General features: G+C 43.8%; 1 protein-coding gene across 1 annotated transcript; it reads right to left on the bottom strand.

Moving 5' to 3' along the window:
- Window positions 1-549: 549 nt before the first annotated feature.
- On the bottom strand, window positions 550-21,869 carry LOC114686426 (carcinoembryonic antigen-related cell adhesion molecule 3-like). Its single transcript, XM_028861105.1, has 7 exons — window positions 21,806-21,869; window positions 12,779-13,138; window positions 9,587-9,940; window positions 6,198-6,551; window positions 4,574-4,933; window positions 1,858-2,199; window positions 550-833 (listed from the first exon to the last, which is right to left on the bottom strand). Exons 1-7 carry the CDS (start codon window positions 21,867-21,869, stop codon window positions 550-552), a joined length of 2,118 nt encoding a protein of 705 aa, XP_028716938.1.
- Between the last annotated feature and the right edge of the window lie 5,802 nt (window positions 21,870-27,671).

Genomic DNA, 27,671 nt, shown 5'->3' with positions numbered 1-27,671 from the left:
GTTTTTTCACATGTGTACCTAAAATAAACTGTGGATCAAAACTCTTTAGTAACAATGTATGTCCTTGGGGAAAAAGGACAGTCCCTTCTCCTGTCACTCTTCCTCACTTCACATAAATGACTGTTGTCCAGGCAGCATAATGTGAGTGAGTTCTACATGGAATGTATTTGGATACAGGAGAGGATGCATTTATCTTTAGGTAAACACTGAAGCATGTTACCAGGGGACTCAGAGCATCCAGAAGTTTTGGGGCTCATGAGACTAATTTCCATGGATTCTGAGAGTTGTCTATGTATTTAATCCAAAACCCAAGCTCTTAACTCCTTTGCAATTCTGTTTACTATATTGATGTCTTCTTTTCCCTTTTGCAAACCAAGTCTCTGTTTATATCCTGGCCTGTCCTTAGACACATGTTTATGCCAGGATTACTGTCATGAGCAAGCTGTACCTGAGTAGGAATTGACCATTTCTACCAAAAAATTTTTCTCCTTGTTGTACCCCATTGATAAAGAAATGCCCCTACTCTGCTATAGTGTGAGAGGAGAGAGGTCACTCATTCATCACATCCAGATAGACTGGAGGACTGGTCTTTGAACTGACTGGGTTGGAGACCTCACACTTATACTCTCCATCATCCTCCATCCTGACAGGATCTATTGTGAGTCGGCACTTTTTCGGTGACAAGGTCATCCTGTCTGTGAGCTGCAGATTCTGGTTATTGAAGATCCAGTGGGTGGAGATTCCAGTGTCAGCTGAGAGGCAGGTGAACACAACAGAGCTCTGAACTGTAACTTTGGTGCTGGCGACTCGGATAAAGGGCACTGACACAGGCCCTGTGAAGCAAAAAAGGAGGCAGAAATGACAATAGCGCTTCAGAGAACTCAACAATCTCCTCTGTAGGCAACAGATATTTAATAAAGCCTCTAGGGTGGAGACATTGAGGCTATGACATTAGAGAGTTTTCATGTAGTTTGGATATGCCACCCATGGCCGGTGTGACCCTGATTCAACCTCTGGTTTTCCTGGGTCTCTGTTTCCCTTCACTAGTGCACACAGTTTATGGTCATTGTCTTGTGTCTGGGTTAAACCTAGTTATGAGCAATGGCATGACATTTGGATGGGGGAGCTGCTCTAGTCAGCAGCATCTGTTACTATTGTCTGCAGCAGGGAATTCCCTAGGCTGGACCCCTGAGGAAAAAGAGCTGCTTAGAGAACTGTCTTCTGTCCCTCCCCCTGGGAACCCTAATATTCTTGTGAAGTATTTTAAGCCCATTGTCAGAAGAGTTAACATGTCCAGGCACCTGTCCACTGACTAGGAGATGCTGAAATGACTCACCTAACTGTAGCTTTATGTCACTGAACAGCTGGTGCCACCACTATGGGTCTTGGAGAGTCAGCAAAGCCTTATTACATGTGATCTGTAACAGGAAATCAAACTCTGTCTCTGGAGAAAAGCTCTCCTTGGTCACCTGGGGTTGAGTCTGAAACAGAGGTCTGGGACGAGGACATTCTGTCGCTCACCTTACTATAATGAAACCACATATCCAAGATAAGCCACACCAGACTCCCAAGAGGTCTTGCTCAAGACCTGACCCTGGTGAGAGCCCCAATATTCTGAGGTTGACTGACATCCTTGGGTTTAGTTACCCAGCATGTATCCTCCTCTGTAGCTGTAGTCAGGTGAGGGATTTGGTCTACTTTACTATGTCTACCTGATGTGTGTCCTGTTCTAAGTTCTCAATCCCCAATGTGGAGACACAATGTAGAGAGGAGGCCTTCAGTCCACAATGGACAGTATTGTGTGTGTAAAGAGAAATCAACCCCACAGGAACTTATAGGTCCACAAAAATGACTTACTGTATACGTGGAGGTACACATGTGCTTCTTGAGTTTCAAACTGTGCATTTAAGGTTCGTAGGGCGTAGAATCCAGTGTCCTCCTTGGCAACATTGTGGAGCAGCAAAGATCCATTGGGGTATACAGTCTCTCTACCACTATGTGCAGGCCCCAGCATACTTTTATTACTGGTTAATACACTCTGTGCAATTTTATGTTCGTTGTCAATTGGTATCCCTTTGTACCAGACAAAAGATTGAAGGTCCTCTGGGATATTATAAACAAGTAGGAGAGCATTTTTCCTTTCAACAACATTGTGTGGTATTGACTCAATAGTGAGCAGGATGGGAGGGCGCCTGCAGGCTACAAGGAAGAATAGAAGAGAAGAGAGACAAATTCATCAATACTGAGAACTTGATCTTCGGTGTACTGAATAGCTTAGGTCCATCACTCAGCTGATGTGGGTCAAAGTGTCTGACAACCACAGAGGTGCTTTCCCTTACTTATTCCTCTACAGACCCCAGTCTTCACATTCTAAAGTCTTTGATCACTTCCCTCTCTGGATGACATCAACATTTGACTTCAATTTCAGATGGGCTTTCTGGTCCATCTTCCAATTCACTAGAGATGGAGCCATATTTGGAAAAATTAGTTTGATATTTCTGGAAGACCCAAGACCTGGAAAGGCTCAGAAAAAATGTGGCTGGATAGAAGAACGAATGTCCACAGATTTGCAAGTCCTGGTGTTTATGAAATTCTCATGTGTGGAGCTACTGACACCAGTTACAACTCTAGCTTACATTAGCTTGTGCATGTGTGGGGAGTCAGTGTGTGTGTCTAGGTGGGTGTGATTATGAGTGTTTGTGCAGGAGTAGGTGGATGACATCCTGTGTGTATGGGTGAATGCAGGTCACAGCATCTAGATGAAAGTTAGCGAACAACTTGAGGGAAGATTTCCCAACTTTCCACATTAAAAGATTCTAGCTAGTCTATGAACACACCATCAAGCAATGTTCTCTTCACCTACGAGCAGAAGCCAATACCAGGACTGCAGCCTTTGCAGAGAAGCACACAGTGAACCTCCATGGTGGCTACAGCCTGCTCTACTCTCCCTCAGTGGTGAACAGCTTTTGGTCCAGAACTTCCCCCATCCCTACAGCCTTTCTTCCTCTGAGCTCAGCCTCCTGACAGGCTGGAAGCTCAAGGCCATTCTCTGTCCCTTCAACTCTTAGTCCTGCCTGGTATCCCACTTAACTTCTCTCTATTTTTTTCAGTCCTCCAGACCATGCAATGAGCAACAAGGTTGATAATCATCTTCTGTGCCCTAGGGCAACAACAATTCACACCAGGGCTCTCCTCTGCTGTGTTCTACCAACCTGTCCTTTATGACATAGAATCCTAGTTGAGCGCCCAGTCTGCCCTGTGTTCTCACTGCTCTGAGAAGGTAGGATTTACTCCCTGCAGGAAAGTAACAGAGATGTATGTGAGTACTGAAAAGGAACCATCTGAGTGATGCCTGGGAAAGGGTACAGACTCATTCTCAATTAAGCCATCAGTCAGGGCACAATGTTGTGAAGCCTAGTAAGAGACTCATGAAGATGTGGAGCAGGAGATAATGTGAATTCTGCAGAGAGAGGGCAGTGGCTCCATCATCCTAGGCAGAGTTCATAGGGACCTCCTTCCTTCTGTGATGGCTGAGCCATTCCTTGGGTCTCTCTGTGTCCTTCCTGGGCTGATGCTGACCTTTGAATATATGAAGTCCTCAATAATGTGCCAGGAGGTGGTGAGGAGTGGTAACACAGGACCCTCTCCTGGGAATTATACTTAGAAACACCTGAAGGAACCAGTAGGTCTAAGAAGACTGGCACTGACCTCCAGGTCTGTAAGGGACATGGATGGAAGCTAGACTATAATCAGGCTCATGGTTCCAGAATATAATTTTCTACATGATGATTATGTGTTCTTCTATAACCTAGTGATATAGAGGAACTGCACAGATGTCCAGATCAGCATCCTTTTTACTATTTGCCTGCAGGAGAGAATTCCAGAGTTGGACCCCAGTGGACAACCATTTTCAAGGAGAATTTGTGTCTTTTTTTCTCCCTTTGGGGACCTTTGCTTTCCTGTGAGGTCTCATGATTTCATCTGGACAGTTAATTAATGGTCTGGCCACCTGAACAGCTATAATCTCCACATGTGGTCTCTGGTGAAGATAATCCAGGGGACCTAGCCTAACCATACCTCTCATGACAGTGCACTAGCTGGTTCCACATACCAATAAAGCCCTGTTCCCTGTTGCCTCTAACAGAAAGTTAAGACCAAGAAGTGACAAAATGCTCCCAAATGTCATCTGGAGTCCATCCAGGGACAGAGATTTGCAGCCAGGGCTTCCCAGTGCTCTGTGTGAGGATCCCATGGCTTCCTCAACAAGGACCTGCCTTACCCTCTCAGAATCATTCAGGAATCATGTGCATGGTGTGAGCTCCAAGGGTCTGCACTGAAGGTGACAACCTGGGGCTGAGTTTACCCAGCACAATTATTCCACTCTGCAGGTAAAGACAGGTGAGGGGTTCTGATACATTACAGCTTTTATACCCTCTGTGTGTCCTGCAGTAAGGATTCAAACCCCAGCAGGAGGACACAGTGCAGTGGGGAGAAAGCAGGCACAGCTCAGTCCTGACAGTCCAGTGTATGCAGTAGGATAAACCACAACTGGAGGCCATAGAGAATCACTTACGGTTCACATGGAGCTCCACATGTATTTTTTCAGTTTTGAAATCTCTGTTTAAAATCTGTAATGTGTAGATTCCTGCATCTTTCTCGGTGACATCCTGGAGGAGCAGGGATCCATTGGGGTACACCGTTGTTCCTCTACTGTGGGCAGCACCCTGGGTGACGTAATTCATGGCTCTGTTGTATAATGCGATTTTACAATTCTGGAGGGTATACTTTGATTTGTACCAGGAAAATGTATGCAGATCTTCTGGCAGATTATGAACAAGGAGGAGAACGCTTTCCCCTTTAGCAGCATCTGGTGGCACCTGTTCTATGGTGATTTGGGCAGAAGTGACATCCTTGCAGCAAGCAGAAAGGGAGGCTGAAACACAGAAGAAAAACAGTTATCACAAAGATCATTGTGTTGGGTGGAAAGATGGCAATCTTCATCCTAGGCAGGTGGATTCATCACTCACCCTGAAGATGCAGGTGTGGGTGCTTCTAACCCACCTGGTGGATGTCAACAACATGACCACTAATCCCTCTGTGCCCCGGGATATGTCATCTCCCCTACAAGGAACTCCCTCCTGGGGTGTCTCCATGACTGCCCCTCACTGCCCTCAGTCAAGCACTATGCACACCTAGCACACTGAAGTTGAGATTATGCCTCCTCTGAACTTTTTCTCCACAAACCCCACATTCATTCTTGTTTTTTTTCTCAGTTTCCTATGTGATTCCAGTCAACCCCTGACTTCACCTTCTAGATGTCCTTGCTGCTCTGTCCTGAAGTCCATAAGTCTAGGACTGGTTGGGGTCCAGGAGAAGTCTGATATTCTTGTTGGCTCAGGTATTAGGAAAGACTTAGGTACTAGGATGGCTGGATTTATGTCAACTTCACACGAGCTACAGTCGATTTGAATGAGGGGGGCTCAACTGAAAATGCCACCACCATATCAGTCTGTGGGCAAGGCTAGAGTACAATGTTTGTATTGGTGATGGATGTGGGAGGATCCAGCCCATGGAAAGCAGTTCTACTCCTACACTAAGGGTTCCAGGATGCTGTAAGAGACATGGCTGAGCAAACAATTGAGAAAAATCTAATAGGCATTGCTTTTCCATGGTCTCTGCAACTAGTCATAGATTTTATTTATGAAATTCATGTTTGGAAAAAATGAATACCCCATTTTGACATGTACGGCCAAGAAGCATTGCTCCCATTTAGCTCTCCAAGGTATTAATAGTCTAATCCTGTCAAAATGAGCTCTATGATCACTAGCAGTTGAGCCTAGCACAGAAGAGTATGGCCAGGCCTCCTGGTGCCCACTTCTCTGTTAAGATATCATGGTTTCCTCAATGATCCCCTCACTAATGCCTACAGGGCCTTTCTAACTGAAATTTGCATTGAGAACCCCATGAGACTGAACATATTCTGATATCTTCTGCTGAGTTACTTTTGTGCCAAGGACTTTCTTGATACAGGGGTGAGTCAGATGATGGAGTGTGATCTATCAACATTTGTCTCCATCAGGTGTGCCTTCAACTAAGTGTTTAAACACCAACATGGAGACACTATGTTTAGGCCCTAAAAGCCTGTGCTGTGTGTCTAAAACCCACAGGACAGTGAATAATCACAAAGAATCACTTACTGTCCAACTGGAGTTGAACATGCGCTGTTTGAGATTCTGTATCTATGTTCGGAATGTGTAGAGTGTACCATCCAGCATCTTTCCAGGTGGCACTATGGAGCAGCAGGGATCCATTGCTGTACAGTGTCTCTTTGCCACTGTGTGCAGGACCCAGCACACTTGAATTTATGGCTACTATATGTTTGGCAATCTCATATTTCTTGAGCTCAATAACTCCTTTGTACCAGTAAAAGGATCTATGATTCTCTGGGAGATTGTGAGGCACTAGAAGAACACTTCCACCTTCAGCAATTCTAGGGGGAACTGATTCAATAGTGAGCTGGGCAGAGGTGGGATGGTATCCACAATGGGAGGCTAGAAGAGAAGAAAGATTCATTAGTAGTAGAACTTTTGTATTTGCCTAAGTTGCGGCCCTGTGTCCTGAGAAGATGTGTCCATTACTCAGCCTAGGTGTGTGAGTGTCTTGCTGTCCTACTGGGTGAAGGTCAGCACATGACCTATGCATTCAGTGTCCCTGCACATGACATTTTCTCTGTATGGCACTATCTGCTCTGTTGTCAACAGAGTCCTGGCTCAGTGCCCTCAGACACCTGCTGACATTGATTGTAGATTGCTGTTGGGGGGATGACATCCTGGCTTGCTTCTCTATATACCTTGAGAACTGACTCTCTGGCTTTCTGTTGTTTATGTGCTTTTCTCTTATGTGACACCTGTGAATAATGAATGAATGATGAATGAATGAATATGAGAATGAATAATCAGTTTTCCAAGGTCCAGCATGTACCGGGTTTTATTTATGAAACTCTCAGCTTTGTGGCCAAATGATATCCCAGTTTGATTCAATTTTTACATCTATTTCCATTTCATGTGTGTGTGTGTGATGCCATGCCTATGTGTGTGAATGTATGTTGGTGTGAGTACATTTGCATTCCTACATAGATATCTATATGGCTGGGTGCATGCCACAGTAATTATATGTGGGGCAGAGAACAGGTTTGAGAGGTAAGAGTGAACTCTCCTTCCACCACATTGAGACTGAGGATTAAATGCAGGTCATTTGGCCTGGTAGTTTGGCTTCACTCACTGAAACACCTCACTGACCCATCCAGATCAGATTCTTTTCTGTGTCACGCTGTCATAGTGGGAACATCAGTCTTCAGAATACAGTAGCCAATGTGATTAACATTGAACAGAGAACAATCTGGCTTTCATCCCTACCCCTTACCATTACCTGTTCACTGAGAATATCCTGCTGCTGAACCTCTATGCATCTTTGTGTCATCTCCACTAAGGGGGAAAGAAGACACCTTGATTCTCCTTCAGACTCTTGTCCTCCTCGCAGACTCCAGCCAGGACCTGAGCTCTCCACTCCCATACACTGTCAGAGAATTCTCCCTTCACTTATGAGATGATCTCTTGTTAATACTGCCACTTGAACAATGTAGGGATCTTGATCTCTTGGAACAGAGGTGTCTCCAAGGGATCTATCACTGCCACCACATTCCACTGTTGTGGAGTCACTTTTCCTTTTCAGAATCAACTCCAATTTCCTGGAGTCAGATCTGCTGTCCTGGAGACAGCACCACTGTCCTGCCTCACCCTGAGCTCAGCCTACTACAAGTCAGAATCCCCTCCCAAAGTCACCTGGTCTGTAGGTGGGTCTTTGTACAAGGTACTGCTGTCTCCCCAACCTCTTGGCATTGCTTGGTGATATTCTTCCCCAATCTCTTTCTTTATGTTTCAGTCCTCTGACCACACAGTTAGAAACAGGCCAATAATCATCCCTGTGCCCCAAAATCTTATAGCTCACCCCAGGGCTGATCTCTGCTGTGTCCTGGTCTTGGATCTGTAGCACCAAAGAGGGGAACTCTGTCCTTCCTATGCATTATTTGTGACACAGAAACTCCTCTGTCAACCCAGTTGTCTTCATGTCCTCAGTGCTCTGGAAAGGTGGAATTAGCTCTTAGCCAGAAAGTGACAGATGTCTGTGAGGGCTAGAAAGGGACCACCTGAGTGATGCCAGGGGAAGGATACTCATCACTTTTCACTAGTGTCATCCTTTGTTGTCTCATCCAGAATAGATATTCAGAAAGCATTATATCAGGAAATCCATGCCCTGTGTGTGGAGAAGGTCACCTATGTCTTAAAGAGGTGTGGACTTGCTCTGCTATGGAGGGTTTCAAAGGGAAACATGAATTCCAGCCTCTTCTGTTGGCTGAGGTGTAGCTTAGGTCTGCCCATATCCACCCAGAAAATTTAGGGATGTCTCTATTGTTTGCTTGGTAATTCCCACGTGGTTAGCCTCTGTTTCCCTATGGAAGATGCTAGAAGGAATGAGGCTGAACATATCCCCTAGCATAGTACTGTTCTAAGACAGAGAAAGCACCATAGGTCAGAATGGCCTTGTAGGACGGACCTTAGATCTGTAGTGACAGAAATGGAAATCACACAAGTTTCTTTCATCTTCTCCAGGAAAGCAGCATCTTAGAGTTTGACTGTGAGCTAATATCACTCCCTGGAGATTGATAGGATGACTGGAGCTCATGTAAAGCCTGTTACTATTTGTCTGCCTGAAGGAATTCCCTGGATTGGACCCCAGAGGATAAGCACTTGCCAGGTGGATCTGTGTCCTCTCTTCTTCACCTTGGAGACCCTGACCTTCCTGTGAGTCTTATAAGTCCATAAGGACAGTTGACTGCTGGCCTGTGCACATGTCCAGCTCTGCTCTCCATGCTGAATCTCAGAAGGAGGTAACCAGGTGACACACATTGAATGTGACTCTCATGCCAATGCACTGATTGGTTTTAAGTGCTATGAGATGTGAATATCTGAAAACCATTATTCCCTGTCAGCTCCATAAGGAAGTAAGAGTCCAAACCTGGCACATAAGGAAGTAAGTGTCCCCAGGATCACTTGTAGTCAATCCTCAGACAGAAGTCTGGAAAAAGGGCTTCCTGGTGCTCACCTCTCTTTGAGAATGGCAAGATCTGCCTAATGCCAACATGGTCTTGTTGTGAATTATGTTCATAGTGAGAACCCCAAAAGACAAGACTGAGTCTAATGATTTTGTACAGGCTTACCATTTCTTATCACACACACACACACACACACACACACACACACACACACACACGACGCACACATAGACATACACACAGACAAACACAGAGAATCATACACACACACACATACACACACACATTTCTGAGGATGGAGTGAGGGCAAGCATCTGATCTATGGCCATTTGTCTCTAGTATATGTGTGCTGCACTAAGTGCTAAAACACCAAAATGGGGACACAGTTTAGAGTGGAGGTATGCAGAGGACAAGCAAGAGAGTCCTGTGAGTCCACACACATCCCAGGACTGAATGATCTTGAGAATCACTTACTGTCCAATTGGAGCTGCACATGAGCTACTTCAGCTGTCATATCTGTGGTCAGAGTTAATAGGGTGTATAATCCAGCATCCTTCCAGGTGACATTGTGGAGAACCAAAGATCCATTGCTGTACACTGTCTCTCGGCCACTGTGTGCAGGACCTGGCACACTTGAATTCTTGGCTATTATGAGTCGGCCAACCTCATGGTTCTTGAACACATTGATTCCTTTATACCAGGAAAGGGCTCGAAGATTCTCTGGGAGATTGTGAACCACCAGAAGAACACTTGACCCTTCTGTTACTCTGGGTGGCACTGATTCAATAGAGGGCTGGGCAGAGGGCTGCCCACAGTTCAAAAGAGAGGCTGGAAGGGAAGGTAGAGATTGATCAATAATTGGACCTTTATATTAGGCCTAGATGAGGCCCTATGTCCTGAGTAGATGTGTCCATAGCTTAGCTTGGGTGTGTGGGTAAGTGACTTCTTGTCATTTACTGACTTCCTTGTCTTCAGTGTCCCTGCACATGTCATTTATTTTGTCTGGTACTCTCTGCTCAGGTGTCAAAATGACCACAGCTTAAAGCCTCAAACTTCTGCTCACAAGAGTGTAGATTGGTGTTGGGAACGTGTCTCCTTTACCTCTTCTCTACAGACCTTGACACCTGACTCTCTGACTCTTATGTTCTTTCTTCTTGTTGATCTCGTCAATACCTGACCTCATCTTCTAGCTTTCTTTAATTCCAGTCTACTAGCACTAGGGAATAGTAAGAACCTGGATTCATCTTATGTTTTTTTTTAAAGAAATTGTGCCTAGAAAAACTCAGATACATGTGGAGAATGAATGAATGAATGATATCCCATGTATGCCCATGAATGTATAAGAAATTCATAGGTTTTGGAATACAGAGTTGAACGTTTCCAATTGCTTTGATTTTTTACACTCATTTGTATTTGTCTGTGAGTTTGTGTTCAAGGTCATTATTTAGGATATAGGAGTGAGTTCAGGATACAGTACCTAGGTGAACATCAGAGGACTTGTGCTCATTAGTCTCAGTATGTTAGACATTGAAGCGAGTGCATGCATCCAGTGAGCCATGTCACTGATCAGTACGAGCTTGATTATTTATTCTTTAGGATGCCAAGTTGAGGACATCAGTGTTCATTTTTTTTCATCATGCTGATTAAACTTGGGTAACACAATCCCCTACCACCTTACTTTTTCAGGTTCACCAAGGATAAGAATAAGTTTTCTGCTGCTGAACCTCCACCTACCCTGTCTCTTCTCCTTTAAAACATTGAGACTCCTCTCAGGTCCTTATTCCCTTAGGAAATTCCAGAGGGTAGGTCAATCCTCTCTTCCCATATGCTGTCAACTCATGGTGTCCTCACCTGTGATCAGGAGCCCCTGAGAGTCTGTGACTCTTTGCAGAGGGAAACAAAGGTGCATCCCTAGACTCTGTGACCTGATAGATCCTTGCTCGGTGGCAAATCTCCTCCCAGGCTCTGCTACCCTTCCCTCATGTGAACTGATCCCTCTCCCTGGATGGAGCATCTCCCAGAGTTCCATGGGCTGTGGGGTTCACTATTCAAAACCCTACTCTGTCCCCTTACTCTCAATGCTGCCCATATCCCTCTCTACTTCTCTCTTTATGTCTCAGCCCTCCAGAACACACAGTGATCAGAAGGGCAGATGAGCATCCCTGTGCCCTTAGAGAACAGCAGCTCACCCTGGGGCTGTCCTCTGCTGTGTCCTGGCCTTGAACTATCAGCACCAAAGAGGGAGCCTCTGTACTCCATGTACAACAGAGAATCCCAGCTGGGCAACCAGTCTGTCCTATGTGCTTGGTTCTCTGAAAAGAAGGAATATCCTCTTAGCAGGAAGGTGAAAGAGGTTTCTGCTAGGTTTGAAGGGACCAGTTGAGGGAGGCAGTAAGAAGGGGACAGATCCATTCTCAAAGCAATTATTAGTCAGGGTTCTGACCCAGACAAAGGCTCTTGTGCACATGAGTCAGGAGCCTCACATCCTATGTGTGTGGGAGGAGGTGATCTGGGTCCTATAAAGAGGGCTCTGGGCTCCATCATCCCATGCAGGTTTTCATGATGATGCTCCCATTTCTCTTTACTGAGTTATGTGCTGAGACCATGTGCTCTTTGGCCCCTACGATGCCTTGGACCTCTGTCTAGGTGATTTGTCTTGGCTATCCTATTTTTCTTGAAGGAAATATACAAGGTCTGGTACAGAACATGATCCCCTGGAACTGCAGAAGATGCAGAAAGCAATGAGTATGTATGTGAAGTCTGTGTCACTGACCTCCAGTCTGTAGGGGAGAGGGGTGGGAGCCAGGATACAAGGTAAGTTCCATTTTAGGGAAATAACTTTTAGGATGTTGATTGTGTGTCCTGATTCTTCCCCTGGTGACCACTGGGGGAACTGTAGCTCACCTCTGGGTAGCTGTTGAGATCAGACCTTGAAGACATTTACCAAAAAGAAAGAATTCCTTGAAAGAATTCCTTGAGGTGAACCACAGAGGATAAGCACATGTCAGGCTGACATTTGTCCTCTGTCCCACTCCTTCATGACCCTGACCTTCCTGTGAAGTCTCATAAACCTATTAGGACTGTTAATGGCCTGGGCACCTGTTCAGCTATGCATTCCTTTTGAGTCTCTGGAGAAGATGTCCAGGACATTTAGCCTAACTATGGATCTCATGACAGTGCACTGGCTGGTTTCACATGGCACAAGACTTGAGCTAGTGGAAATCACTGTTCCTGATCATTGGATGTCAAAATCCAAATTTTGAAAAATGCTTCTCATGGACATCTGGAATTGAGTTTGTGACAGAGGACTGGAGCCAGGAATTCCCAGTGCTCGCCTCTCCCTGAACATCCAGTGTTATCCTCATTCAGGCCCAGTGTTGATTTCCTCAAGGTCTTTCTCATGGACACATTCCTGGTGAGAACCCCAAGAGTCTAGACAGAGTGTGATATCCTAGGTGAATTACCTACCACACATTCTCTTGTGTGCAAGGGCTCTATTCTACTGCAGTTATTTTGCACAATTTAATGTGTCCTGCATTAAATTCTCAAACCTCAACATGGGAACACAGTGCAGAGAGGAGGTATGCACATGGCAGATCTGACACTTGTGTGTGTCCAGTAGATTGAACCTCACCCAGCATGGAGAATTCACAAAGAATTACTTACTGTACACATGAAGGTATGTATGTTTTGTTGATACAGTTTTTACTTGTCTACTTCTGGTTTGTAGTATGTAGATTCCTGTGTCCTTATGGGTGACATTTTGAATCCACAGGGATCCATTTGCGTACACTGTCTCTCTACCACTGTGTGCTGGCCCCGGCAGAGCAATATTGTATTTCAGTGTGTAGGTCGCAATTTTATGGTCCATATTTGCTCTTTTTTTAAACCAGGATATGGTTAAAAGATTGTCTGGAAGATTGTGAACAAGAAAAAGGTTGCTTTCTCCTTCGACCACATGGAGAGGCACTGATGCAATGATGACTTGGGCAGTGGTGAGGCGGTACCAACAGGTTAAAAGCGAGGCTAGAAAGAAAGGGATAAAAACATCAATATTATCCTGCCCCAGACTTCCCATCTGGACAAGATGTGAGTGCCTGGGCTCAGCCTAGATCCAATCACTGGGCACCAGCCACTTCAGGGAAGATCTGCCCAACTTGGCCCCAGGTTCTGACCACCAGGCAGGATCCCTTATTCCCCCACCCCTACCAGGAAGGCACCCCTTCTCCAAGACTGCCAGCAGATCCTGCAATTTCCATGCGATGCCCCCACGCCCATCATCGCCCAAGACCCCAGCCACTTTCTGAGACATAGAGACCAGCCTCTACTGCCCATCCTGCCCCAGACTTCCCATCTGGACAAGAGAGCTACCATCTGGACAAGAGAGAGACTTCATGAATCTGTCAGCTCTGTCTGGATCAAGTGCTCTTACAGGACCAAGAATGAATCACAAGGAGATGGACAGACATCAAGGCAGAAGTACATACAACAAAATGAAGAGCAATACAGCATCACCAGCACCTAGCTTTCCTCCAACATCTAGACCTCAACATCAAAAATTGGAAGAAGAAGAAGAAAAAAACATCCTTATGAATAACATCATGAAGAAGGTAGAGGCTTATATAGAGGAAAAACAAACAAAAATGGGAAGAATGCTATAAAAAACTAGAGGAAAGGACAAATAATGTAGAAGAAAATAATAAAGCCATGGAAGAAACAATAAAGCCCTGAAAGAAATCATGAAAAAGCAATGAAACAGATAAAGGAAACAGTCCAAGACCTGAAAAAGGAAATAGAAAAAATGAAGAAGACACAAACAGAGGGAATGCTGGAAATAGAAAATCTGAGTAAAAGATCGGGAACTTCAGATGCATGTATAACCAACAGAATACAAGAGATGGAAGAGAGGATCTCTGCCATTGAGGATGCAATAGAAGAAATAGATTCATCAGTCAAAGAAAACACTAAAGCCAACAAAGTCATGACCCAAAATTTCCACAAAATTTGGGACACCATGAAAAGACCAAACCTAAGAATAATAGGGATAGAAGAAGGAGAAGAATACCAACTTAAAGGCACAGAAAATATATTCAACAAGATCATAGAAAAAAAACTTTCCCAACTTAAATATGGACATGCCTATGAAGATACAAAAAGTCTATAGAACACCAAACAGACTAGATCCCCCAAAAAGTCCCCTCACCACATAATAATTAAACAACTAAATGTAAAGAATAAAGAAAGAATATTAAGAGCAGCAAATGAAAAAGGCCAAGTGACTTATAAAGGCAAACCCATCAGAATAACTCCAGAGTTCTCAATGGAGACTTTGAAAGCCAGAAGGACCAGGACATATGTAATGCAGACACTAAGAGACCATGGATGGCAGCCTAGACTAATATACCCAGCAAAACTTTCAATCATCATAGAGTGAACAAGACATTCCAAGACAAAGCCAGATTTAAACAATACTTATCCACAAACCCAGCCCTACAGAGAGCACTAGAAGGAAAATTCCAACCTAAGGAAGTCAGATACACCCTCAAAAACACAGGCAATAGATAAAGCCACATCAGGAAACCCCAAAAAAGAGAAGTACACACACACTACCACCAAAAAATGAACAATCACTGGTCATTGATATCCCTTAATATCAATGGACTTAATTCACATATAAAAAGACACAGGCTTACAGAAATGGATATGAAAGCAGGGCCCATCTTTCTGCTGCATAGAAGAAACACACCTCAAATTCAAAGATAGACACTACCTAAGAATAAAAGTCTGGGAAAAGATTTTCCAATCAAATGTCTTAAGAAACAAGCGGGTGTAGCCATCCTGATATCCAGCAAACTAAAATCAATCAAAAGAGATCAAGAAGGGCATTACATACTCATCACAGGAAAGATCCACCAAGACAAAGTTTCAGTTCTGAACATTTATGCCCCAAACACAAGGGCACCCACATATGTAAAAGAAACATTAGTAAAGCTTAAACCACATATAAAACCCCGCACATTAATAGTGGGAGACTTCAACACCTGACTTTTACCACTGGACAGATCTCCCAAATTGAAACTTAACAGAGAAATAAAGGACTTAATTGATGTCATGACTCAAATGGACTTAATTGATATCTACAGAACATTTCATCCTAACAAAAAAGAATATACCTTCTTCTCAGCACCCCATGGAACCTTCTCTAAAATTGACCACATACGTGGCCACAAAGCAAATCTCAACAGATACAAAACAATTGGAATAACCTCCTGTGTTCTATCAGACCACCATGGTTTAAATTTAGATTTCAACAAAAACAAAAACTACAGAAAACCTACAATCTCATGGAAACTGAATAATGCTCAACTGAATCACCAGTGGGTTAAGGAAGAAATAAAGAAAGAAATTAAATACTTCCTAGAGATCAACGAAAATGAAGACACCACATATCCAAACTTATGGGACACCATGAAAGCGGTGCTAAGAGGGAAATACATAGCACTAAATGCCCACATAAAGAAGTTATAGAACTCTCACACTAGTGATATAACAGCACACATGAAAGCTCTAGAACATGAAGTAGCAAAGTCTCCCAGGAAGAATAGACACCAGTGTGGGAGCCCGTTCTGGGGTTCCTCGTGGCTTTACCCAGCAGGTCCGAATAGAGGATGATCAGGACCCATGGGCCTGAGTGCAGGTGTCTGAGATGGTCTGCACTTGGCTGTGCTGGGGGAGGAGGTCTTTTGCTCCACCCCTTGGCGTCTCTATAAAAACCCTGGACCAGAGACAGTCAGGGCCCGTTGGAATAGGTTCCAGGCCCTCTTGAGGCTATCCTTTATTTTCTATCTGTTTATCTCCGCAAGATTCTCCACTATAAATCCTTCTATCTAATATTTCCTGCTGCTCGCACTCAAGAAAACTCTGGAAAGCTGTGGGGGTGGTGGGTAAACGCCCCACAGAATGGCGCCCGAACAGGGACTAAAGAAAAAAAGGGACTAAAGAAAAAAGAAAAAAAAAGGGGGGGACTGAAGAAAAAAAAGGGGGGGGATAAGAAAGGGGGGACTAAAGACAAATGAACAGGGACTTAAGACAAAGTAATAGGGACTAAAGATAAAGGAAAATAATAGTTTTAATACAGAGTTTTTGGTGAAAGTGCTGAGTCAGCCCTGCCAGTGGAAAGGCATGCCGGTGTTATGAAAAAATATATATATTTTATATATTTTTTTTTGGTGAGGCAGGGGTTTTATCCTTGAGAGAAAAGGTAAGTGGACTGGAAGGATGTCCGATGCTGCAGTGAAATTCTCTTCTGTCAAAATTTTCTGTCTTCTATCCCTTTCTCAAATTCTATCTGTGAAAAATAAGGTATAGGGTAGTAATATAGTTTAGGAAAAACTTAGAAGTGTAAGATTGTGTACGAAAAAATAAGTAAGGCAACTAGACAGAAAAATTCTTCAAGTTTCTAACTTTGGGGGCTATGGAAGCAAACTGGGGAAAAAATCTTTCTTTGGGCTTTACAGGTAGTAAAAAAGCTCTTCTTTGAGCTTATGGGGAAGAAAAAGTTTCCTATGGAAGCTTTTGACCTGGGGACAGCTGAAATGCCAAATCCAAGTGGCAGGAGAAAGTAATTTCTCCCTGAGGCAAAAATGGGGGTGTGAGAAGTCAAAGTTTAAAGTTGGGAAGTTTTGGGAAAAGTTGGTCTTTCTCCTGGGGAAAAAAAATCTTTCTCTTAAACTCTAAAGCTTTTCTTGGAAAATTTTGGGGGAAAAATCTCTCTAAAAAGCCTTAATCTTTCTCTCTTAAGAAACTTAAAAACTAAAGCCTCTAACCTCTCTCAGAAAGAGGAGAGTAAAATCACCTAAAGATATTAGTATGGGGACCACCTGTGATTAGCTCTAAGGGAAAACAACAAACTTAAGACAGCAAAACCTAAGTTCTTTCAAGCTTTAAAAATCCTCCCTGCAATGCAGGAGGCAAGGACAAGTTTCTAAAAACCCCTTCTAAGCTCTGTCTCTTCAAGCTAGTAAAAGACAGTGGGTCAGAGTACCCTGAGGGAAACGCTTGGGGAGAGTAAGTGTGAAGAGCTAGCTATAGAGAGCCCAGAAGGGCAGGAAACTTTACCTGAGAAAAGCAAAAAAGCCAAGCTTTTCAGTTACAGCCGAGCTGAGGCAGCAAAGGGTTTTGTCTGAGTGAGCATTTCAGAATGAAAAGGTGCTCCTAATCGTCCTATGCAAAGATTCCCTGAAACTGTTAGCATTGTCTCCTCGCTTCTGAGCAAAAACCCAGAGGCGACTGGCCAGCGTCTCTGAGTTGGAGTGCATTTCGGGGATACTAGGGTTCCTGCAGTTGTAAACTTCCTGGAGTACAGAGCTGAGGCAGGAAGGTGCAGGACCCAGGGTAAGATTGCTAATGAACAAACAAAGCTAAAGCCGGTGGGAATGGCACAGTTATCTGCTTTCCTACAAGTCCCGGGTTTATAGGTCCACAGCAGCAAAAAGAAATCTGAGAAAAGCTTTCTTATCATAGAAAGGAACTTTCTGGGAAAACAGTAAAGCTGAACTGTGTCTGAAGCAGTTGTGCTGCCGAGTCAGAACACTGTCTGGGAAAAGAGCCCAGTCAGGGCAGAACAGAACTGTCCAGGAGTAAAGCTTTCTTTTCTGTCAGAAAAAGCACCTCTTTGAGAAAAGCTTTGTTTCAACTGACTCCCTGAGATGAGGAAGTGTAGCCCTGAGGGGTGATTGCCTCTGGCATAAGCTCTGTCCTTGAGCACCCAGACAAGCAAATGCAACCCACTGGGGGACTGGGCCAGGTGAAGGCCTGATGAGGCAAAACACCCATCCTAATGGGAGTTTAGAAATGGCAAAAACCTCCTTTGTTAGATTATTAGTCTGTTCGCAAACCACACAGACCCCGAAAACAGAAACGGACTAAAGCCCCTACCTTCAGTAGCAGGGAAAGCCGCCGCTCTAGTGTCAGAAACTGTTTCTGGGGTAGAGGGGATAAACTGAGACCAAACTGGATACTATCTGGGAGAAAGACTCTGAAGAAAAAGAGCAGACAGATTCCTCCCCAGAAAATGCATGACCTGACAAAGCTGCTAGAGTTTGAGGCAGATTCGGCAGGAGAAAAAAAAGCCCCTACCTCTAAAGGCAGCTAGCAGAGGCACAGAGCCACAGACAGATACCTGAAGCTCTGCATCTGGGGGGCGGGGAATGAACAAGCAAAATGAGATAAATCAGTGGGAGAAAATCTGTCTGAAAGTGTTATGGAAAAGCTGTTGTACATGATCTTGTTTTTCACTGACTGGCTAAAACAAACACAAGCCCCGAGGAAAGTTGCTATCAGAAATGCCAGCCTCAGTGCCAGCTAACGAGGCAGGTGCGGTTCTGATCCAGGGCCAGTGTCTGATGAAGGAGAGACACCTGTTGAAGCCAGCTGAGAGACCGGAAACCTCCCAATGTGCCATAGCTGAAAATGTAAAATGCTTGTTCAAATCTCCCATTGCAAAAGCAAAAAAGTTTGTTCAAACCTCCCGGGCAAGAATTTGTAAACAAGTCTGGTAAGAGAACCAGTTGACTCTCAAACACGATAAGAAATATGGGAAATGATATAAGGGACTGATCTGGAACTGATATTATTATGGACTGATATAAGGGAAATGCATTCTGGGAAAGGTAGTTTTTCTGCTAAAGATGGCGACATTGCCCTGAAACACTTTTGTCAGCTCGAAAATACGTTCATGGTAAACTTAAAATACAGCCTTTAAAAGAAGAAGGAAAGTCCCTGAGAAAAGAAATTGAAGAAGATGTCAGAAAATGGAAAGATATCCCATGCTCATAGATAGTCAGGACTAACATAGTAAAAATGGCAATTTTACCAAAGGCAATCTACAGATTCAATGCAATCCCCATCAAAAAACCAACACAATTCTTCACAGACCTGGAAAGAATAATACTCAACTTCATATGGAAAAACAAAAAAACCCAGCATAGTCAAAATAATTCTGTACAATAAAACAACCTCTGGAGGCATCACAATCCCTGACTTCAAGCTCTACTATAGAGCTACAGTAATAAAAACTTATTGGCATTGGCTTAAAAACTGACATTTGCACCAGTGGAATCGAATTGAAGACCCTGACATTAATCTGCAAACCTATGAACATATAATTTTTGACAAAGAATCCAAAAGTGTACCATGAAAAAAGAAAGCATCTTCAACAAATAGTGCAGGCATAACTGGATATCAACATGTAGAAGGCTGCTAATAGAGCCGTATCTGTCACCGTGCACAAAACTTAAGTCCAAGTGGATCAAGGACCTCAACATAAATCCAGCTACTCTGAACCTGCTAAAAGAGAAAGTAGGAAGTAGTCTTGAATGTATTGGCATAGGAGATCACTTCCTAAATATAACACCAGTAGCACAGATACTGAGAGAAACAATCAATAAATGGGACCTCTTGAAACTGAGAAGCTTTTGTAGAGCAAAGGATATAGTCAATAAGGCAAAGTGACAGCCTACAGAAAGGGAAAATTTCTTCACCATCCCCACATCTGACAGAGGACTGATTCAAGAATATATATGGAACTCATGAAATTCGACATCAAAATGCCCAACAGTCCAATTAAGAAATGGGCTATAGAACTAAGCAGAGAATTCTCAACAGAGGAAACTCAAATGGCTGGAAGACATTTAAGGATTTGTTCAACATCCCTGATTATCAGGGAAATGCAAATCAAAAAAAAACCTCTGAGATACCACCTTACACCTGACAGAATGGGTAAGATCAAAAACACTGAAGATACCTTATGCTGGAGAGGATGTGGAGCTAGGGGAAATCTTCACTGCTGGTGGGAATGAAAGTTTGTACAACCACTTTGGACATCAATATGATGCTTTCTTAGAAAATTGAAAATTATTCTCCCCCAAGATCCAGCTATACTACTCTTGGGCAAATACCCAAGGAATGCTCAATCATACCACAAGGGCACTCACTCAGCTATGTTCATATCAGCATTGTTTGTAATAGCCAGAACCTGGAAACAACCTAGATGCCCTTCAACTGAAGAACAGATAAATAAAATGTGGTACATATACACAATGGAGGACTACTCAGCAGAGAAAAACAATGACATCCTGAGGTTTGCAGGCAAATGGATGGATCTAGAAAAAATCATCCTGAGTGTGGTAATCCAGACTGAGAAAGACAAACATGGTATGTACTCACTCATATGAGGATACTAGATGTGGAACAAGGATGACTGGACTGCTACTCACAACACCAGGGAGGCTACCTGGAAAACAGGACCCCACGAAAGACACGGGGGACGCCCAGTGATGGAGAAATGGATGAGATCTACATGAACAGCCTGGACGTGAGTGAGGGTAATGAAGGGCAAGGGTTGAGGGAAAGAGAGCTTGGGGGAGTGTGAGATCCCAGCTGGATCAAGAAGAGAGGGAGAACAAGGAATAGTAGACCATGGTAAATGAAGACACACACACATGAGAATAGGAAGAATCAAAGTGCTAGAGAGGCCCACAGAAATCCACAAAAATGCCCCCACAATAGACTGCTGGCAATGGTTGAGAGACAGCCCGAACTGACCTACTCTGGTGATAGGATGGCAAAACACCCTAATTGTCATGGTAGACATCCCATCCAATGACTGAGGGATCTGGATGCAGAGATCCACAGCTAGGCCCCGGGTGGAGCTCCAGGAGTCCACTTAGTGAGAAAGAGGAGGGTTTATATGAGCGAGAATTGTTGAGACCAAGGTTGGATAAAGCACAGGGACAAATAGCCAAATGAATGGAAACACATGAACTATGAACTAATGGCTGAGGGGTCCCCAACTCGATCAGGCCCTCTGACTAGGTGAGACAGTTGATTGGCTTGATCTGTTTGAGAGGCATCCAGGCAGTGGGACTGGGTCCTGTGCCCAGTGCATGAGTTGGCTGTTTGAAACCTAGGGCTTATGCAGGGACGCTTGGCTCAGCCTGGGAGGTAGGGACTGGACCTGCCTGGACTGAGTCTACCAGGTTGATCTCAATCCTTGGGGGAGTCTTTGCCCTGGAGAAGATGGGAAAAGGGGGGGTGGGCTGGGAGAAAGGGGAGGGGAGCAGGAGGGGGGAGAACAAGGGAATCCGTGGCTAATATGTAAAATTAAATTATATTGTAAAATAAAATAAAAATTAAAAAAAGCATCAGTATTGAGCAGGTGTGATCATAACACAGTTGAGGCATCTGGCTGGTGGTGTGTCCACCCTCCTTGATTGAGATGAGCAATATGACCTCCATTTTTTAAAGCCTCTGACTTTGTCCTTTCATTTTCACCGAATAATCTCACTTCTTTTCCTGGCTCCCCTCCTCAGTATTCCCATATCTCTCCTCACATAAGGATTATGTGGTGTGATGAAGCCACTCTGACCTCCTCCTCTATTTGGAATCACTGTGCCAGGGGACATCAAGCTTCAGAACATGGCAACCAATAGACTCACTTTGAATGATGAGTGTTTGGGGCTTTTCTCTTCCCCTCATCACCTCCTGTCCTCTGAGAGCTTTAGGATTCTGAGTCTCTGTCCCTCACTGCACCTTCTGCACCATGACTGCAATCAGAAACCCCCAGTCTTCTCTCAGGATCCTATCCTCTTGAGTTCTCCTCCACCCCCACAGTCGGAGAGGGGATACACTTACCTGTGAGGAGTAGTCCCTGCCAGGGGGTGCAGACCTTGCAGGGAATCATTGAGGACTCCACCATCTCTCTTCTCACTGTGTTATTCTCTGTATGAGAAGAGATTCAGCCACTACACAGCTCCCAGGCACTTCTATCCTTCCTCCTCTGAGATGAGCACTCTACCAGGCTGGTGCACTTCACAGACCACAATGGGCTGACAGTTGTTGGATCTGTGTCCAAGGCACGGCTCTGTCCCTTCCACTCTCAGGGCTGTCCCACTTTCCTCTCATCTTTTCTTTCTTTATGTTTAGCCTCTAAGTAACATATTGAGCAACAAGGCTGATAAGCATCCCCATGCCCTCAGAGAAGAATCACTCATCTCAGGCCTGACATCTGCTCTGTCCTGGCCTTGGGTCTGTCAGCACCCAAGAAGGGGCCTCCATCCTGCCTGTGTATCCTTGTAACACAGAGAACTAGCTGAGAATCTGGTCTGCCCTGCATCCTCAGTGCTATGGGAAGGTGGTATTACTCCCCAAAGAAGTGGTCAGTCTCTTAGGACTACAAAGGAACCAGCTGAGTAATGACTAGGGATGAAGAGCAATCCTTTATCATTAATGTCATTATTCCAATTCCTGACCCAGGAGAGTGGTCCAGGAGCCATTGTGTGAGGAGTTTCATGTCCTCAGTGTTGGGGTAGATGTGGGGTCACTCTTTTTATGGAGAGCTATAAGGCAGCCTTCAGCATTATATGTTGGCTGAGATGTATATTACGTGAGCCAGTGTCCTCGCTGATCTTCTTGGGTCACCTTTGTCCTTTGCCTAGGTGAATCCCCAGGGCAACTGTAATCTTCCCTGACTCCATCAACACAAGTGTGAAGCAGGGCCTGTCATCCTGTTCACTCTTCTCTCCAGAACTCCTCTTTCCGTCTACTGTAGGGTGGGTTAACAGTAGCTCCAAAGGTAACTGCCCCATGGGGTGTTCTCCCAGAGACTTGGGGAAGATGCTTACAAGTGGATGGATATCTACTCTGAGGGATATCAAATGAATCTTCAAATGTAGATCTCTTTCAGTTTATTTCACTTTATTCTTCTAGGTCAATTCTCTCTGCCTCTGATCTCTCTGCTGTTCTCCCTTAGTTCTCTCTCTCTCATCCTTCTCTCTTGCCTGACTTCTCACATTTCTAACAGGAGACTCCTCACAGTCCTGAGAAAAGTTTTAAAACCATAAAGGTCATAGCACATTCCTAGAATAGCTGATAAGGAGCAGAGCCATTACCATAGTAACACAAGGTTTTCAGTCTCAAGACCAGAGGAAGAGGGTACAATGCCCAATGCAACAAACTCTGAGACATAGCTTTTCTTCAGCATATTTAGAAAGCAAGGAATTGGCAGGCTTTTTTTTAGGGTGCTTTGTGTTAGCAACCTTGGAAGACACCTGCAACTCTGACCTTGTGCATAACTGTGAAGTTTTAAACTTATAATCTATACAGAGAACTTTAGTCTAGTTTGAAATTGCTCTGAGGTAGAAATGAGCTAAATGTATGCAGTTTGTGTTAGACTGAGGAGAGATTATTATTTTCTCTGTTAGTCTGGGCAAAAGGAACAAAGCAGGCTTTAAGTGTCTACAGTCTCATGGGAAAATGGATCTACCTAGGAAGCATATCCTAGTATATTTTCTATATATCAAAATTATACAGCTAAATGAAAAGTCATGTTCCTCACCACCCAGGGATACATGTGCCCATAAGACTGAGATGTAATCATGAGATGACATACATACATTACATGAAGATGCACAGTAATGGGAAGATCCTTGCTGTTCTTGTACAAGGAATTTGCAACAAGAAACAGCCAATTCCTTCAAAAGGCAATAATTCCAAAACACCTTGCATGATGGATTCCTCCAACAGAACTTTGGTTTTGAGAGGTTGACCTTCTGAACACCACTTGTCACCTCCTGCATACTCCCATGGACTTTTGCTACCAGCAGCTCAATAGTGGGTCTAAGTAAGGTTTCAGGTTTTTCCTGGGAAATCAATGACAAAAGTTGAAACAGTGTGCATACAGAGGTTAGGCATCCTTATCAGAAAATTTTTGAGGAAAGTCCTTGGAAATTTCTCTCAACATACAGGACAACAATGTATGGTGGCACATGTACTTTTTGGCCCATCACTGGTGTCTAAATCCTTCCTTCTCTTTGCCAACAAGGTGCTGAAGGGTCTGCTCTTTAGTACAAAGAACATTGATTCACATGGATGTGTTTTCTGCTCTTCCATATACCCTGTTCTATTTATTTTTCTTGCTGGAATAAAGCAACCACAGTTTAAGAGAGAGTAAACAGTCCATTTTCTTTCTGGTTTGGGACAGAGTGTAGCACTGGAGGAAGTCAAGCCAGAGAACATGCTGCTTGATGTTCCCTCTCTGCTTCATGCTTAATTAGCTTTCTTATAAAACTAAAAGACCATATGCCTAGGGATGAGGCTGCCCTTAGTGGTATGGGACCTCCTGAATCAATTAGGACAATTCCTCACAGATGTGTCAATCGCCTAACCTGATAAAGATAGTTACTCTGTTGCACCATTTTCTACCAAGTGACTTTGGCCTGTGTCAAGGTGATAGTTAATGCTAACTAGGAAAATGTTTTAAACTTCCAAGTCTTCCTCTTCCACATGGATATTCCACAGGAAGTTTTCCATTCTCCAAGGGAGTGTTTCTCTTTGTTTGCTGTGCCCATCACATGTACTGGTATTGACTGCCCTTCACATCTGTATCCTCAGAGCCAGGACACAGCTCAAGGACATCTGAACAGGGCTTCACTTTTCGCACTTCCCAGATCCTGAGCCCAGCAACACTGTGATGTCCACCACAGACACTCTGAGGAGTATGTGAAACAACATCATCAAAGCATTAGCTTCATCCCTAATCAAGTCTGGCCTCCCACACACATTCATCACCTGCCCCTTCTAGCTCCATTGAAATCAGAGTAGAAGCCAATCACCAGCTGAGACAAGACAGAATCTAGAAACATATGGCATAAAGAAACATGAGCATGTTTCCAGGCTCTGGGTGTTCCTTCTGGGTCATAGAGAACATGAAAGTAAATGGTGGGAACAGGAAGGCATGAATTGATGATCTAAATATATTTGACCTAAAGTACAGTCCTTCTTGAGGCTTAGATTTGGGATTCTTCTTTCTTCTATTATTATTATTCCTAGGTTTAGCCTTTCCATAGTGTCCCAGGTTTTCTGAATATTTTGTGCTATATTTTTAGATTTAACATTTTCTTTGACTGATGAGTTTATGTCTTCTATCATATGTTCAACACCTGAAATTCTCTCTTCCATCTCTTTACTCTGTTGGTGGTATTTACATATGTAGTTCCTGTTCATTTACCTAGATTTTTCATTTCTACAATTCTCTTACTTTTTTGTTTCCTTTATTGCTTTGATTTCAACTTTTAGGTCATCAATACTTGTTTCACCTGGTTGCTTGTCATTTTTCACTTCATTGACATTCACTATGGAATTCATATATTTCCTACAATTATGGTTACCTTTTTCCTCGATTGTTTAAGGGTGTTTCTCTTTTCCTCTTTAAGGACCTCTTTCATATTCTTAAAGTTGTATTCAAGGTCATTTTCTTTTGATTTGACAGAGTTGGAATATTCAGGTCTTGCTATCATTGAAAGGCTGGGCTCTGGTGGTGTCATATTGCCCTGACTGTTGTTAATTGCATCCCTACACTGATGTTAAGACTTCTGGGTTTGGATTAGATCTAGGGCCTTATTTCTGATTTTGTCTTTGTAGGACTGGCAGTTTGTTCCTGGGTTACTGTCCCCTCCTTGGTCTTCTAGTCTTGGCCTGGATTTCTTGTGTCCAGCATGACTTCTGATCTAATATGGAGCCTCTGTCAAAGTTGGGGGATGGTTGATTAGCTTGTTGTTTGGTGCAGCAGGGGCATCTCTGTTCCCTTGAGTGGTGTGGTCTGTATCTGTTCTTTAGACATGTGTGTACTGTGCATGAATATCAGAATTTAGTTAGGAATGTGGAAAGGAACCCACATCAGTGTGGTTTATGAACCAGGAAAGATAAAGATGAGGGATGAGACTCTGGGAGCAGAATCTAGGGAGTGGGTCAGTTTGTCAGGCAGATAGGTCACTCATATATTCATCTGACTGGTGTGGCCTGAGCTTCAAGACTCTATTCCTGAAACCAGGTGACTTGGGATGTGACAAGGTGACAGCTAATGCTAACTATGACAGTCTTTAAATCTGTTTAAACCCTCATCTTCTACAGGGTAGAATCCATAGGACATTCTCCATTCTCCAAGTTAGCCTCTACCTCTGTTTGTCATGGTCATCACAAGTGCTGCTGTCCACTCAGGGAACAGCTCAAGAACATCTTCCCTGAGTGTCACTTTTCCCACTCCATGTGTCCCTGAGGGACACTATGATGTCCACCACAGACATTGTCAAAAGTTATTGAAACAGCATCATCAAAACATAGGTTTCATCTTTACTCAGGAGAGGTCTCCCAGGCTTGTTTATCACCTTTCTCTCTTGCCTGCATTGGATTCAGACCAACCAGTCAATGACTAGACAGGACAGGATCTGGGAGCATTTGGAATAAAGGAACATGAGCATGGTTCAAAGCTTTGCAGAATCCTTCTGAGTAATGGCAATCATGAAAGCAAAAGGAGGGGACAGGATGATTTCAGTTAACAATAGGAAAGTCTACTTGACTATAAGATCAAGTACAATAAAGAGAACAATGTTACCCTGCCTTTGAAGTTCCTTTCTCCTGGGGGAACCCCCTGCTTCACATTTCAATACCAATACAAGGTGAGCCAAGAGAAAGCAGACATGCAAGGAGAAGAGAAAGAATCATAACTGGAATCTCATAAGAGGACTGGTATTTGTTCAACCCCTGACACAGACTTGGAATTACTTTCTATGTTTATCCATAAAAACAAGGCTTTACCACAAAGCTCAATGCTGTCATTGCAGGTATTCATGTTCCAAGGCCTATATTTTTTCACTTTTGTCCTATGGACAATAGTGCCTAAGTTCTGGACAAGGAAACAATGGATCTGCAATTATTAGAAGTGATGTTGGGGATAAAGTGCTCTTGTCTAGGTATCTGGGTCTTTCCATTGATAAACCAGGAGTATAGTGCAGGTGGGTGTGAAGCAACATTTGAGGAGTGGTTGAGAGTTGACTCTGGATACAAATCAATACCCGAGAGGAATATCATCAAGTTGTTGGTACTATCTGGAACAAACAGAGTGAAGCCACATGTGAAGTCAGGGGAGATAAAGGGAACTCTTCCTCTGTAGAAGGATATTATATCTGTTCAATAACCTTAGTTGAGCAGGGCACAACCAGAGCTGTGGTGCAGATTAGTAAACATGTACTCATATAGCATAAACAAGCCCTGATATATCTCTATCACAACATACAAAACATGTGTTCTCTGAGCCTGAGATGTCCCCTGTCTCCATAACCCTGAACCTGCCTGGAGAGGTTCAGGCAGGCTAAGTCCTCAAGATCCTAGACAGCCAAGATGTCTTTGTGGTGGATCTCTGTCACGGACTAAAGAGGAACCAGGTATCCTGGTTCTAACTATGTACATTTAGGCAGTTGTAGCCATGTTGAAACAAATTGCTCACACGTAGTGTTCAGGTGGAATGAGTTTATTTTGCACCCACTAAGGTGCAGGATTCACATTCAGAGAGTCCTGAAGAAGTCATGACATTCAGTAAAGTGAGAGTTCATTTGCCTCCTGACAGTTCAGACTATCACCTTCTGAGAGTCTTTGACAATTTCTCTCAACAGGTAGATTGTATTCTGACTCTCTAGTTCATGCTTTAAGGCTACCATATTCACCT

Source organism: Peromyscus leucopus, chromosome 1 (genome assembly GCF_004664715.2).
Source record: "Peromyscus leucopus breed LL Stock chromosome 1, UCI_PerLeu_2.1, whole genome shotgun sequence".
Taxonomy (NCBI): Eukaryota; Metazoa; Chordata; class Mammalia; order Rodentia; family Cricetidae; genus Peromyscus; species Peromyscus leucopus.
The sequence above is the reverse complement of the archived record's forward strand: the minus strand, read 5'-3'. Positions and strand labels throughout refer to the sequence as shown.